Source organism: Alosa sapidissima, chromosome 7, assembly GCF_018492685.1.
Source record: "Alosa sapidissima isolate fAloSap1 chromosome 7, fAloSap1.pri, whole genome shotgun sequence".
NCBI lineage: Eukaryota > Metazoa > Chordata > Actinopteri > Clupeiformes > Clupeidae > Alosa > Alosa sapidissima.
Genome location: NC_055963.1, coordinates 15,429,449 through 15,443,227, shown reverse-complemented (window position 1 = coordinate 15,443,227; position 13,779 = coordinate 15,429,449). Strand labels below are relative to the sequence as shown.

The window sequence follows — 13,779 nt, the reverse complement described above, 5'->3', positions numbered from 1 at the left end:
CCTGCTTCTGCGCTTTAAAAAAGGAAACCCTGTAACTTTCCATGAAGCAAAGCTGGCCTGTTTCTCTGAGACAGATCTTTCACCAGAGTGAAGTTGCCATGTTAGTTACTTTCATATTGTCATCTTTTTTCTTGTTTTGGCTCAGCATACACTTTTTTAGCAGCGTTTTCCACTGAATTAAATAAAAGATCACTCTTAACCTTAATACAGAATTACACAAGACATCAAAAAGAGGTTCCTTTGTTAAGCTACTTATATATATATATATATATATATATATATATATATATATATATATATATTCACCAAAGATTATTCTTTCAAAAAACTGTACCATACAAAAAATATCTGAAATATTTAATAAGATAAAGATAAAATGTATATTATAGATTTCTACCACGAGTGAACATATTGCAGCGCCATCCATTTTCAGTGGCAAATAATTAACATATTTGCAGCCGAAGCTTATGTATATCTTTATGTGTACATACATTTTATTTATATATCTATGTATATATCTGTATATTTTTTTAAATATAAAAATAAATAACACATACATGTTGAGTCAAGGGCTAATATTTCTGAAGCTTTCAAACAAAAATCCACTGAGTGTATGAATAGGCCTATTTGATTCTGTGATTAGTCACACTTTCATTACAATATTTTCACTACATCGGTTATTTAGTCAAATCTGTATACCCCAACCAATCAGTGCATTATGTTAAATGGTGAATTGGCTATGGCGCGTTTCTTTTAGACAACAAATGAATGCATTTCATTGATAAATTCATGGTAATACTATATATGATATGCTACTATCTAATAAGCTATGGAAAAATATGGAATATAAACCCAGAATATTGAAAGTATTTCTCATAATTTATAAAAATCTTGAATTTCCCCTTAGGGATCAATAAAGTATCTATCTATCTATCTATCTATCTAATTGATTTCTTTCATCTGTATGGCACACTTTGTATAATTCTGTGATTTGGCAAGAATTCAAATTTGTAACTATAAATGGCAGTCTGCTAAAAATGATTATGAAGGAAAATAAATATTGTGTCTATAAATGGATCAATTACACATATACAAAATATTTTCTTTTTTTCATTTAGACGCTGAGCATTCTGTACATGCAATACAACACACTGTATAGCTATTGTTAGCAGGGGGTTTTGTTATAAATTTAACTCACATAACTTTGTATTTGGCTTTACCCACACATGATTCACATATATATTGGACCCCTTTATAATATTTTTTTTTATTTTATGTTCAGGTATGCACCCAAATTGCCATCAATAAAGGGCATGGAGATTAAAAACAAACATAAATGGGGCTTTGAAGTCCAGAAAGCTCTGGAGTGAAGAAAAACATTTCACTGCAGGCAGCTGATGGTCATAAAACAGCTTGCTAGCGTTGACCCAGATAGTGTCTGACTCTAATATGGATGCAGCCCTGATGGGGCGCACATCAGTGGCCGAATCCTCTGCAGTCTGGGGAGTGATTCGGACAACACGAAAGCTATTTACAGATATGGGGGGGGGGGGGGGCGCTATAGGCGCTTCACAGTATCTCAGGCCCTGGTCAGATCGACAACATGTTTCCTCAACCCACACCAGATGCCTCTTTCCTCCATTTTCCTATCTATCTATCTCTCTCTCTCTCTGCGTTTCATTTTTACCGGGACGCCTCCGCTCTGCCAAACATCATCCTTCAGAGCTGCGGCACCGCGGCGTCCTGCGCTTGTGTTGAGTTTCTCACAGCATCTCAGCGTCACACCTCTCTCACCCTCATACAGGCAGATGTGGGCCAGAACCACTTTCTTTCTCTCCCTCTCTGTCTCCCTCTCTCTCTCTTTCTCCCTCTCTGTCTCCCTCTTTCTTTCTCTTTCTCTCTCTCTTTCTTTCTCTCTCTCTCACTCTCTCAATCTCACTCTCTCTCTCTCTCTCCTTGCACATCTCTCTTTGGCACTGTGCTCAGTCACAACACTGCAGTAGGAGCTGCTTTCAGTCTGGTCTCCTGACAAACACATACACAGACACACATACTGGACGACATGTGGACACACATGCACATTCAGTCACGTATATGAGGATAACACACTTTAACATGACACCACACACACACACACTCTTTAACACGAACACGCACGCACGCACACACACACACACACACACACACACACTCTGGCTCATCTGCCCAGGACACATGGCAAAGCTGTCTATCATGAGGGGGGGAATTGGACACACTAACACACTGTAGCAAAATCAGGTCATTTCAGTACAATTAACACACAGATCAGCATCAACATGCAAGTGATGGCGGTGGCTAGAAGGAGTAAGAAAAGCAATGATACAACAGATACAAACAGGAGCTCTGAAAAAGTAGAGACACATGGCATGTGCCTGCTGTTCCCCCCACTCTCTGTTTGGCATCCAACTGCAACTCTGCTCTTCAATTTTAAAACGTTCTTAATAAATCTTCAAAAACCCTTCTTGTTTTTAGAGAGGTGTTGGGGACATGTCTTCCGTGAGACTTCTAACAACTTCAATCAGAGGTGGGGTGTCAAACATCGAGTGTGTGAAGTGAGCGCGTGTGGAGTGCATTTTTTTTGTGAGATTGAAGCAAAGTGCATGAGTTTCACACTCTGTGCATGAGCGCCACGCTGGCGGCTGGCTGGCGACATCATAAACATCTGGCTAATCCCATATAAGTCCCTGTAGTTTTCCTAAACGCCACCACTCTAGTGTTGCAGCAGTGCAAAATCGATACTATATTCTCTAGTAGTCAGTCTGTGATAGCGCCTGTGCTCCTACACGACCCCAGGCCTCCACTGGAAGACATCTTGATCAGCGTAAATTCCACCTCACCTCATTCAGTAACTTTGAGAAATTTCACAAACATCTGTCTCGTTTTTTTTTTTTTTTCTAAAATAAAAATACAAGAAATGTTCACATATAGCCTAATAGTACACGTCAGCAGTGAAAAGCTATTGAGTTGTTCTGCAGAGGATACAGAGAGTAAGAGAGAGAGAGAGAGATAAAGAGGAGTGTTTGGTTAGGTTCGATCAGTCTTTGGGATCCAGTGCATCCCCAGTGATGAGGAGCAAATGAGGAAAAAGCCTCTCAGCCAAACTAACCCATGTACTGAGGGAACAAAAACACCAAGCTAACACGAAAAAAGTTGATCACTCTGACCACTAGGAGAATAACAAAACCAGAGATTACAGCTCTTTTGTTTTCTTTAAAAAGTAAGAGATCCGTCGAGAGGCGGAGAGAGGGAGTTACTGTGTGTGCGTGTGTGGGGGGGGTTACACTGGTTACAGTGCCAGAAGAGTGCAGGTACATGTTGAGCAGGTGTGTGATTGGGGAGGTTACCTGACGATGTAGTGCAACATGATTTGATATGTGGATAGAGTATTGCTCATGGTGGGACATGGCCAGGTCTTTATATTACAGGTGCTGGGTCTGAACGTGGAGCTGACTTGGGCAGAGTCCACTGTAGAGATGAGGGCAGTGGGGTGGTGGTGGTGGTGGTGAGGGAGGGGGGAGGGGCTTGAGAAAACACGACCAGCCTCTCAGGAGTAGATGGTGATGACCTCACGTCCACCGCCACGCACCAGGAGGACCCGATTGAGACCCTCTGTCAGAACCTCCAGGAATTCCATATCTAAGAGAGGTGTAGAGTTATGGACCCATGCCTTAGCTTAGAGTGATATACATTTGAATAACTACACCAAATGAATTATTGCAACAGCTCTAGTTGGCAACTGAATTCCATGCATTTAGTTACAAATACATATAAATCAAAATAAATAATATATATTTCAACAACACAGAAAGATGACATCTAGCCTATAAATCCAAATGGATTAAAAATCAAAAATCCAATAGATCAGATTTCAGACACAGACCTGGGGGAGTGCTGGTAATTCAACAGAATATCTGGATTTTCTTTAGATCATATGAGGTAGTCATCCTAATCTCATTTCAATGTCAAAATCTTAATTTCAATCTCATTTGGGGGCAGCCGTGGCCTACTGGTTAGCGCTTCGGACTTATAACCGGAGGGTTGCCAGTTTGAACCCCGACCAGTAGAACGGCTGAAGTGCCCTTGAGCAAGGCACCTAATCTCACTGCTCCCCAAGCGCCGCTATAGCAGGCAGCTCACTGCATTGGGATTAGTGTGTGCTTCACCTCACTGTGTGCTGAGTGTGTTTCACTAATTCACGGATTCACAGAAAGGATACAGTTCTCATCTCCCATGCGGTTCTTTGGAGGTCCAGGCATATTCAAGAGAACAAGCTTAGCCTCCTGGGACTTTTTCACAATGACCTCATTGAGCTTCTGCGCGTGGTGCATACGACGCACATTGGTCTGGTTCCTGGCAGCGAGAAAGAGAGAAAAGGGAGAGAGAGGCACTCAACGGAACATCAGCAGTTACAGCACTTAGCTTTTGAAAGTGTTGTCGTTTTCCAAACACTTCATGCTGAAAGAAACACCACTGATATGCCTTTTGTTACTTAAACATCCACAGGCTTGTTTACACTGCCAGTGGAAGGATTCTGAAAAAGCTTGTGATGAAAAAATAATGTGCAAGTGTGAGAAACTCCTCCGCAAAAGCACTGCTACATTAACATTACATCCAATTTAAAAAAAACAATTACGGTCTCCTTGAGGCTCTACCCGTACAGAGAGTGCATATAGGGGGGAAAAAATAATGTCTATCAAAAAACATGCAAAATGCAAAACATGAGCAAGAACATAACAAGATACTCACAGGGTCTCCCACTCACTGTTGCAGGGGTGGGAGAGAACAATGAAAAAGCACACACAGAGTTTTTACACAGGGCACAGGGGGACACATCAGCACCTGACACTCAGACATCTGTTGGCCAGCTCCTCTCTCTCTCTCTCTCTCTCTCTCTCTCTCTCTCTCTCTCTCTCTCTCTCTCTCTCTCTCTCTCTCTCTCTCTCTCTCTCTTCAAGTGCTCACAGAGCATAATGCCACCTAAAGCATGCAGTCAAGTCTCCTTCACTCCTAAGGATCCTTCAGACGATGCCCTCTTATGTGAGGCTTATTTGCATTTCATAGGCACATTGCCAAGAGATCACTTGTGTTAAGAGTGTTCATTGAAAGATTGTCATTAAAACCCATTATCCTTAAGAATAAAGACTAAATATATATACTAAAAATGGCTTAGACATATCCTTCACAACTTATTATACAGCCTCTGTCAATCATTTATTGAAAAACACAATTGTTGTTTAGAGGGGGCTTGCTAAAGTATTTGGTTCACAAAGACTTACGGTTTCATGTTAAACATATCCTTGATGTTGTCTGGATGGGCGACGGCCGGATTCTTGCCCTTGTCCCCGTCATCCGTCCAGGTCATCTGCACCTCCTCCCCAGGGGTGGTGCATCCTGGGGTGGGCGCGGTGGGGGAGGTCGGGGACGTGGGGGTGGGGGTGGCGTTCTTACCCTGGAGGAGCTGCACCTGTCGTGCACGGGAGACACGGAAAGACTGAGAGAGGTGCAAGAGCGAGAGAGCGAGGGAACCGGAAGGGAGGGGAAGATAACGCCGTCAGTCCCACTTTCAGAACAACTTGCGAAAAAGAAAAACAAATGCATTAAATAAAACGAGAAAGAGAGAGAGAGAAGAAAGAAAGTGAATTAAGCCAAATGAGAAAGATGGAGTGATTCAAAGCCACAATGGCCGCAAAAACACAGCAGATGAGCATATGATTCTGATCTGTTGGCACATGAAGAGAGAGAGACAGATAGAGAGAAAACAAAAAACAAACATAAATGGCGTGATAGAGAGAGCCCAGAAGCGAAAGAGACAGCGGGAGCGTGGAGGTGACGCAGATGAGAGGCGCTGCTGTCCCTTTTCCTCTCAGTGAGAAGAACCACCTGCGCAGAACAGCCAGAGAACCTGCATGAGACGAGCCAAAGCACATGGACCAGAGACACACAGACATAGAGAGTGTGTGTGTGGACCAGACACAGAGACAAACAGAGAGTGTGTGTGTGTGTGTGTAGACCAAAGACAGACACAAATATAGAGTGTGTGCTGGGGGGGGGGGTGTCAGAGACAAACAGAGAGAGAGAGTGTGTGTGTGTGTGTGTGTGTGTGTGTGTGTGTGTGTGTGTGTGTGTGTGTGTGTATGTATGGGTGGTCCGGGATGGATAGGCAGGAGCAGAGGGCAGTACCTCCTCTTCCGGCTTGCCCTCGGCACCGCCGGCGGCCGACTCATCGCCTGTGCTCTGCTGGGTCCTCAGGGTGGTGGGGTGCTTCCGACGGATGGAGCCACGGGACACGTCTGTAATGCTCTGGATCTGTGGACGCACACACGGTCAGTGCGGTCACATGCAATCAGATTTCACTTTGATTATACTCTTTCATTTTGGGGGGGCTTTTTGTACTGTATGCCTTTTTAATCTGACAGGACGGTCAAGAGAGTCACAGATACATGTGCAGAACAATCTGATTAAAGCACCAACCAGAGTATCAGGGTATACAGTTTACATTATATTTTTTAATCGGGCTGACTTTTTAACCACACTGACTGTAATACAATACTGCAAAGGTATCGCAATACCCTGAAATTAGAAACCTCACAATACCTAATTGTATTATATCGATATAGCCTACTTTTAAGAATGACAGTCGTGCGCTTCCCGTAGCCTATGTGTCTTTTCTCCTCACACGCACGCAGCTATGCAGCTGTCGTGATCCGAGCGAGTAGCGATGTTGATTTGCTGACTTGCACCTCTCAAGTTTGTGTTGCTAACCTACCTAGGCTATGGAATTTTCATTTAGGCCTACTGTCAGAGTTTTCCGAAAAAAGCTACACAACCTATTGGCAAACTTTTACATCTTGAGAGAGTTCCTTCTAGGTAACTGTTAGCTCACGCGTCATGTCATCATTAATGTAGTGATGATTTCAACAAAATCATAGATATTAACATTGCAAGACACTTATCTCTTTTATGATCCCATAAATATTTTCTTTGACTTGTTAGTTTTTTGAACATTTATTTTATCAAATGACATAGAAAACATAATGAATTGCATCCATATATCCTTGGACAATGTGCGACTATTTTCCTCTAGCCTAAAACCATGAGAATGAAAGCTAATTACTTTGACGTTCTTTTTAAAGTGACAGGCACTCAATTAGAGCTACACACCACCACTATAATAACATTGAAGACAACTGTAATAGTTCAAAAAAATCAATATGAAGTATTCAAATTACTAAATATTTTTAGCTTTTAGTAATTATGTAGATCATACAATATTATACATTATTAACAAAATATATAACGTTTATGAATTCCAAAATATGAAATAGAAACATATGACAAGCCATAATTTTCCATGTGTGTGTGGAGGGTCGAGCAGAGACTAGGATCGCCACTGATGTGAATGATCACAGTATTCAATATTACTGATGTCGTCAAAGTGGTGGATGCTCCAAATCAAATGAATACTGTCATTCCTGGTCCATGCTCTGACAACAGCTCAGACACGGAATGTATATGGAGAGCAATAAAAAGGGGACCTTGAAATTGTGACGTTAAAGGTGCCGCGATGAAAAATTTGGGTGCACCTAAATTTTGTGCTGGTGCACCTAAATAAAAAAGTTAGGCGCACTAGTGCAACCAATGCAAAATGTTAGTCTGGACCCCTGGCTGTGCTTGCAAAAACTGCTCCATATCTGTTTAGACCAGTGGGACATTTTTGTGTGAGAGGAGAAGAGAGAATCTTGGGCTGACTCTTTGTTAATGCTACTGTACCTCTCTCTCGCGCTCGTTCTTGGTGAGGTGCATCTCCTTGAGGATCTGCGACCTCTGCTCCATCACCAGGGTCTTCTCATAGGTGTAGGCCGCGATATCACTGTCTTGCTGCAGGCGGGGGGAAATAAATAGCGGTTATCAAACATGACTGGGGGTAAGGGGCACTGGAGGAAGTGACCCCAGAGACGAGGTTGGGTCTGCTCCATTACAGCAGGAATCATAATCAGGGTTATTTTGGTCAAATGTTGAGATCACTGTTATTTAACACAATTACTGTAGTCTTGAAAACATCATCCATTTTCTAAACTTTAAAAAAAATAATAACAGTGAATTAAATTGAAGTATACATGTAATTCAACTGTAAAACAAATAACAAAAATGCATGTCTAAAAATATAATAAACAGTTACCATTGTAAAGCAAAAGGGTGCTCTAGATTTATCTCAGGACACTCAGGACAAAACAATAACATTGTTGCAAAACGGAATGCAGCAAAATGATCGTTATATTTCAGTTATCTTGTTTTCATAATTGTTGGAAGTCATTGATTAGTTGATTAATTGCACAGCCTTAGGCGAGGGTTCTCACCAGCTCCACCACTTCCACTTCGGCGTCAAGACGGAGGTGGTACAGGAAGGTCATGAGGTCCTTCTTCATCTGGATGCTGTTGTCATCCATCTGGGCCACAGTGAAAATGCGCATCTTGCACTTCCTCCACACCTGACAGGTGATCCATAAAACCAAGCAATCAGTCCATTTTACAACCAATCATTTCATACACTAGACATAGACAGTTACAGAGGCTGTGAGTTAGCCACCATAAAAGAGCTCTCCCTGCAAAGCGTACACAAAACTGTGTGGGAAGGATGAAAGTTGTCTTATTTGATTCCATTTATAGTCACTAATTAGGGAGTCCAGATGACTAAGAAGCGTTGCTCACAGAAGCTTTAAAAAAGTGCTGAACTGCTACACTCACACCCTAAATTAAACTTAATTTCAGCCTGACTTCAATCCTCACCATTAACCCATGTCAGACATCCGTGTTTACGGAAGAGCGTTATCCTGTCGTTAACTCCCTGCCCTCTGAGACATCCATGTGTACGGAACACTGTTATTACCTGTCATTAACACCCTGCCTTTCGAGTACCTTGTCCCTATGAGACGATACATTGTCCTTATAAGATGCTATCTTGTTCCTATGAGACACTATGTTGTTCCTTATGAGACACTAACTTGTCCCTATGACCTTGTCCCAATTAAACACTACCTTGTTCCTTAGGAGACACTACCTTGTCTCTATGAGATGTTACCTTGTCCCTATGACCTTGTCCCTATGAGATGTTACCTTGTCTATGAGACGCTACCTTGTGTTGCCGGAGAAGGAATGGCAGCAGCATCAGCATGCCTCCATCATGCACGATCCACCACACATCGATGTGTCCCTCAGTGAAGCGCTCTCCGTTGGATGGGTATGCTGAGATGTTCTTAGGAACCAAAAGGGCCAAGTGACCTGCGGTAGTCTCCCTGACAATCTCTGGGACAGACGAATGAACACACACAGGCACACACACATATAAATATAATACACACAGTGACAGTGAGTTAATAAACAAGTGCATGGGTTTATCTATAAGCATTATGTATATAATATATAATAATAATTAAATACTGTAAAAAAAAAAAAAAAAAAAAAAAATATATATATATATATATATATATATATATATATATATATATATATATATATATATATATATATATATGTAAAACATACAGTATTACAGTACTGCTTTATTACACTATAGAATAGTCCTACATCTCCTCCCCCCCCCTTCTCCTACACTCTTAAAATTAATGTGTTGAAAACAACACTACTTGTGTTGTTTGTAACACATCTCTGTGTCCAGATAGGGTCAACACAGTTTGTATTGTTTACTTTTTTTTATTTCTTACACAATATTGTTGAAAACAACACAACTTGCGTTGTTTTTCAACACATCTCCATGTCCAGATAGGGACAACACATTATTTTTAAGAGTGTACACGGCCCTTGTCTTTCTCACCGATGAAGTTCTTCATGCGGTGGTGCTCCTCGGCCTGCTTCCAGTTGCGTGGCCAGCTGACCAGCACTGTGTTGTGCCGCAGGCCGCCCAGCCCGCTGGCCTGGATCAGGTGGGACGTGGCGTCGCGTAGATTAGAGGAGATCACCACCTGGTAGAAGCCCTTCAGCCGCTCACTCTCCATCAGCTTCTTCAAGGACTGCGAGACCGCAAACGGGGGAAATTGGAGAGGTTTTTACAAAGGCAGAGAGAAAGAGAGATAGACAGAGACAGAGCAGGAGAGAGGGCAGAGAGGAGAAGAGAGTCACATTCAATTAAAGAGAGGTTAAATGTCATTTAATTCAATTGAAATGTGCTCTTAGAGACAAATTAGCAAGAGTGATTGATAAGGCAATATCCATGGGCCTGCTTTCAAATTTGGCAGGCGACTATGCACTTGTGAGCCCTTATCTGAGATGAATCTCCATTCAGTCTTTCATCATTTTCTGCTAACTGGGGCTAATGTGACCGATAAAAGAATGAAGGAGCATCGCCGAGGCTTGCCAGCTAGAGTTCGGCTTGCCGCTCACCTGCTCTGCCTTCTGAGCCTGGGGGTGGTTGTTCAGGTAGGTGCCCTCCACCGACGTGCCCACCATGGTCAGACCTTTTCCAGCCTTCAGCTGGTTGGTCAGGGAGAGCAGACGCGGCTGCTCCACATTCTGCTCTGCATCAACGCCGACCAGCACCAGGATCTGCGGCCTGCAGGGAAACACACACATAGGTCAGTTGGACATCGACAGAGGAAGAGACAAGCCATAGTGTAGCTAATGCAGCGCCATGCAAACCATACTGTATGCCATATTGTGTGAATACCATTGCCTCAGTACATCCCAGTAATTAGTATGTGTGTGTGTGTGTGTGTGTGTGTGTGTCTATGGAAATGTGTATGTGCATATATGTATGTACATATGTATGTGTATGTGTCTAGGTAAATATGGAGTATCAGTGTGTAAGCGTAGTACACAGTCACCTCCAGTTCTTGGTGTGTGGAGGTCCCTCCTCCAGTCGCATCAGGGCGAAGCGGGCGGCGCTGAGAGAGATACCGCGTATCCCATCACCCCACTCTTTCTCCGCACTGTAAGAAAACACCGCCACATGGTCACTCACCGCAGAACCGCATCAGGACCATCAGCAGCACAACCACAGTACTACAGGACAGGCTATCACAAGACCAGAGTGGACTGCTAAAACATTGATTAGAGGTCCACACCCCCCACACGGATGAGTTATAGTTGCTATGACTGCACTGCCACACACTGGTGGATTAGTTATGGAAGCAGACTACATGGTACACAAACACAACGTCAAGACTGTGCCTTGCCATTCAGAGATCAATAAAATACAAAAATCTCATCATTTTCACTTGACCAATAGGTGCTCACGTGAGATGAAAAAGTGTGTTTCAGTTTGTTAAAATACCTAGATTTGGTGCAATGAAAAAAGAAAAATCTCTGATGTGTCTACTTTGAGGACACTTACCCACAGAACTCAATGTATTTGTAGATGCATCCAGCAATCACCATGGCAACTAGGGCATAGTACCAAGAGCAGAGGAACATAAGTGTCAGACACAAACTCATGCCGAGGAAGGACAGGGCCCTGCAGTGAGAGAGAGATGGAGATGGGGAGAGAGAGAGAGAGAGAGAGAGAGAGAGAGAGAGAGGGAGAAAGGAAGAGAGGGAAATCATCTATAAAAGAAGATTAAACCTTCAAGCTCAATTCCAGTGTGGACCAAGTATTTATTGATTGCACACAGAGAGGATTCACTGCTTGTGCATGATTATGTCCTGCTTATTAGAGATGCTCTATGTAAATACAAATCCTATTAGACCGTGGATGGGCTATACTTTAATGTATGAAAATCAATAGCACCCCCATGCAAAATGTACTTCATCAGCTTAACCAGCTCTCCATTGAGCTGCATCTGAAGCACTGGCAGAACCCTGGGAGTGAGAGTGTGTAGGGGCATCTGCATTATGTTCAGTCAGAGTGTTCAGTGTGACTGTGTTTAGTCAAATGGAGTGTTGTGAGTGTGCGTGTGTTTAGTGAGACGGAGTGTTGTGAGTGTGCGTGTGTTTAGTGAGACGGAGTGTTGTGAGTGTGCGTGAGTTTAGTGAGACGGAGTGTTGTGAGTGCGTGTGTTTAGTGAGACGGAGTGTTGTGAGTGTGCGTGAGTTTAGTGAGACAGAGTGTTGTGAGTGCGTGTGTTTAGTGAGACGGAGTGTTGTGAGTGTGTGTGTGTTTAGTGAGATGTGGGCGAGGGTGGTGGACGGACCAGTGGTAGAACTTGAAGCGAGGCCTCCAGTTGGGCGTCCTCAGGAGGGTCTGCAGAGCACAGGCCAGGTTCACGAACATGTAGCACATCAGGAAGAACCTGCAAATCCACACACACACAGACAGACACAGACACACACACACACACACACACACACACACACACACACACACACACACACACACACAGACAGACAGACAGACAGGCACACACACACATACAAACACACACAGAAAGACACGCACACACACACACACACACACACACACACACAGACATTAGCAAGGATAGTTCCAGTGAGGACAAAGTGCTCACAAATTCCAGTCAAAACATCACGGCTCAGCTCTAATCTAAGGATGTGTTTACCGACTATGCACATTTTTATCCTCGTGCTGTGTACAAACTAAAAGCATTAATCTGATAAACAGATACACATGCAGATGATGGTGGCTTACACTGCCTCCAAATCAACATCATATACAGTATACAGACTAAAGCTTTAATGTTTTTGATTAAATGTCTATTCAGAATGATATTATATGTATCTATGTATGTTTTTATATTCAGTCTCTGAGGGCTGAAAGTTGTTATTCTAATGTAGGTATATGGAATGAATACAGATGGCAATACAAACCTCCACTAATGGTCCAAGTGGATGTTTACATAATACTTTAAAATGTTTACTTACACTTATGTCAACAAAGTATGTTTCAAACAGAGGATGTCATAACATCATTAACACAATCTGTCTTGTGTATATGTAATGAGGACAACTGGCGTAACGATTTACCATATCATCTTGCACAAAAGAATGTGCACATTTCCAAAAAAACAAAACAAAAACAAACATGATCAATGACCTGATTTCAGAGGTCATCAGTCACATTCCGTCAGGACTGAGTATTGTGTTTGCGTCAGGATTGAGTATTGTGTTTGCGTCAGGATTGAGTATTGTGTTTGTGTCTGGTTAAGTATGTATGAGCAGGCAGGCACACAGACCAACCTGACCCCCTCACTCAAAGGCCACTGGCTGTCAGCTGAGGCCGGTGTTTACGAGCCGTCGTTACTCACATGGAGAGAATGGGCGCCACAGCGTCCAGAGAGGCGATGATGATGCCAATCTCGCAGATGCCGGCGGTGAGGAGCAAGGCCCAGGTGGGCTCGCCGTTGGCCTTGCCGTGGCCAAACACCTGCAGCACAACGACGACAACAACAACAACAACAAAGGTGTCACAGCGGCCGCATCAGGTTCACAGCGGCCACTTTTGGCACCACACCATCGTCACCTTGACACTCCAACAGGGAGGTGGCGCAGCCTGTGGTTGGCACAAGCACACAGCCAGTCACATAGGCAGAGCTGTTTGCCCTCACTAAGTGTGATTTATTTTCCTCTCTTTCACACACATTCTTCCTGCTCTTCTAGCCCACAGCTATCTATCTTGACTTCTTCTGTTTGTCACTTGATTACTTCCCTGGTTGTCAATTAAATTGGCTGCACATCACCCTTTGGTTATTTTGTATTGTATGTAAAGACAGTTTTTGAAAGGTTGTCCCAAAATGTCAGTTCATTTGTAAGTGGATGAAAACCATCAGGTAA

General features: G+C 43.0%; 1 protein-coding gene across 2 annotated transcripts in view; it reads right to left on the bottom strand.

Annotated features, from left to right (window-relative positions):
* Positions 1-667: 667 nt before the first annotated feature.
* Positions 668-13,779, bottom strand: part of slc12a5b (solute carrier family 12 member 5b) — a 79,878-nt gene continuing 66,766 nt past the window's right edge. Inside the window, exons 13-26 of one of the 2 annotated variants that reach the window (XM_042098297.1) lie at positions 13,254-13,372; positions 12,183-12,281; positions 11,387-11,506; positions 10,878-10,982; positions 10,438-10,606; positions 9,872-10,067; positions 9,173-9,342; positions 8,397-8,528; positions 7,810-7,917; positions 6,220-6,345; positions 5,316-5,530; positions 4,786-4,800; positions 4,256-4,389; positions 668-3,675 (exon numbers count right to left, since the gene is read on the bottom strand). In XM_042098297.1, the coding sequence (XP_041954231.1) occupies positions 3,584-3,675; positions 4,256-4,389; positions 4,786-4,800; positions 5,316-5,530; positions 6,220-6,345; positions 7,810-7,917; positions 8,397-8,528; positions 9,173-9,342; positions 9,872-10,067; positions 10,438-10,606; positions 10,878-10,982; positions 11,387-11,506; positions 12,183-12,281; positions 13,254-13,372 (1,800 nt within the window). In that variant the 3' untranslated portion in view covers positions 668-3,583. The remainder of the gene's footprint in view (positions 3,676-4,255; positions 4,390-4,785; positions 4,801-5,315; positions 5,531-6,219; positions 6,346-7,809; positions 7,918-8,396; positions 8,529-9,172; positions 9,343-9,871; positions 10,068-10,437; positions 10,607-10,877; positions 10,983-11,386; positions 11,507-12,182; positions 12,282-13,253; positions 13,373-13,779) is intronic. The other variant, XM_042098298.1, reaches the window with a different exon arrangement.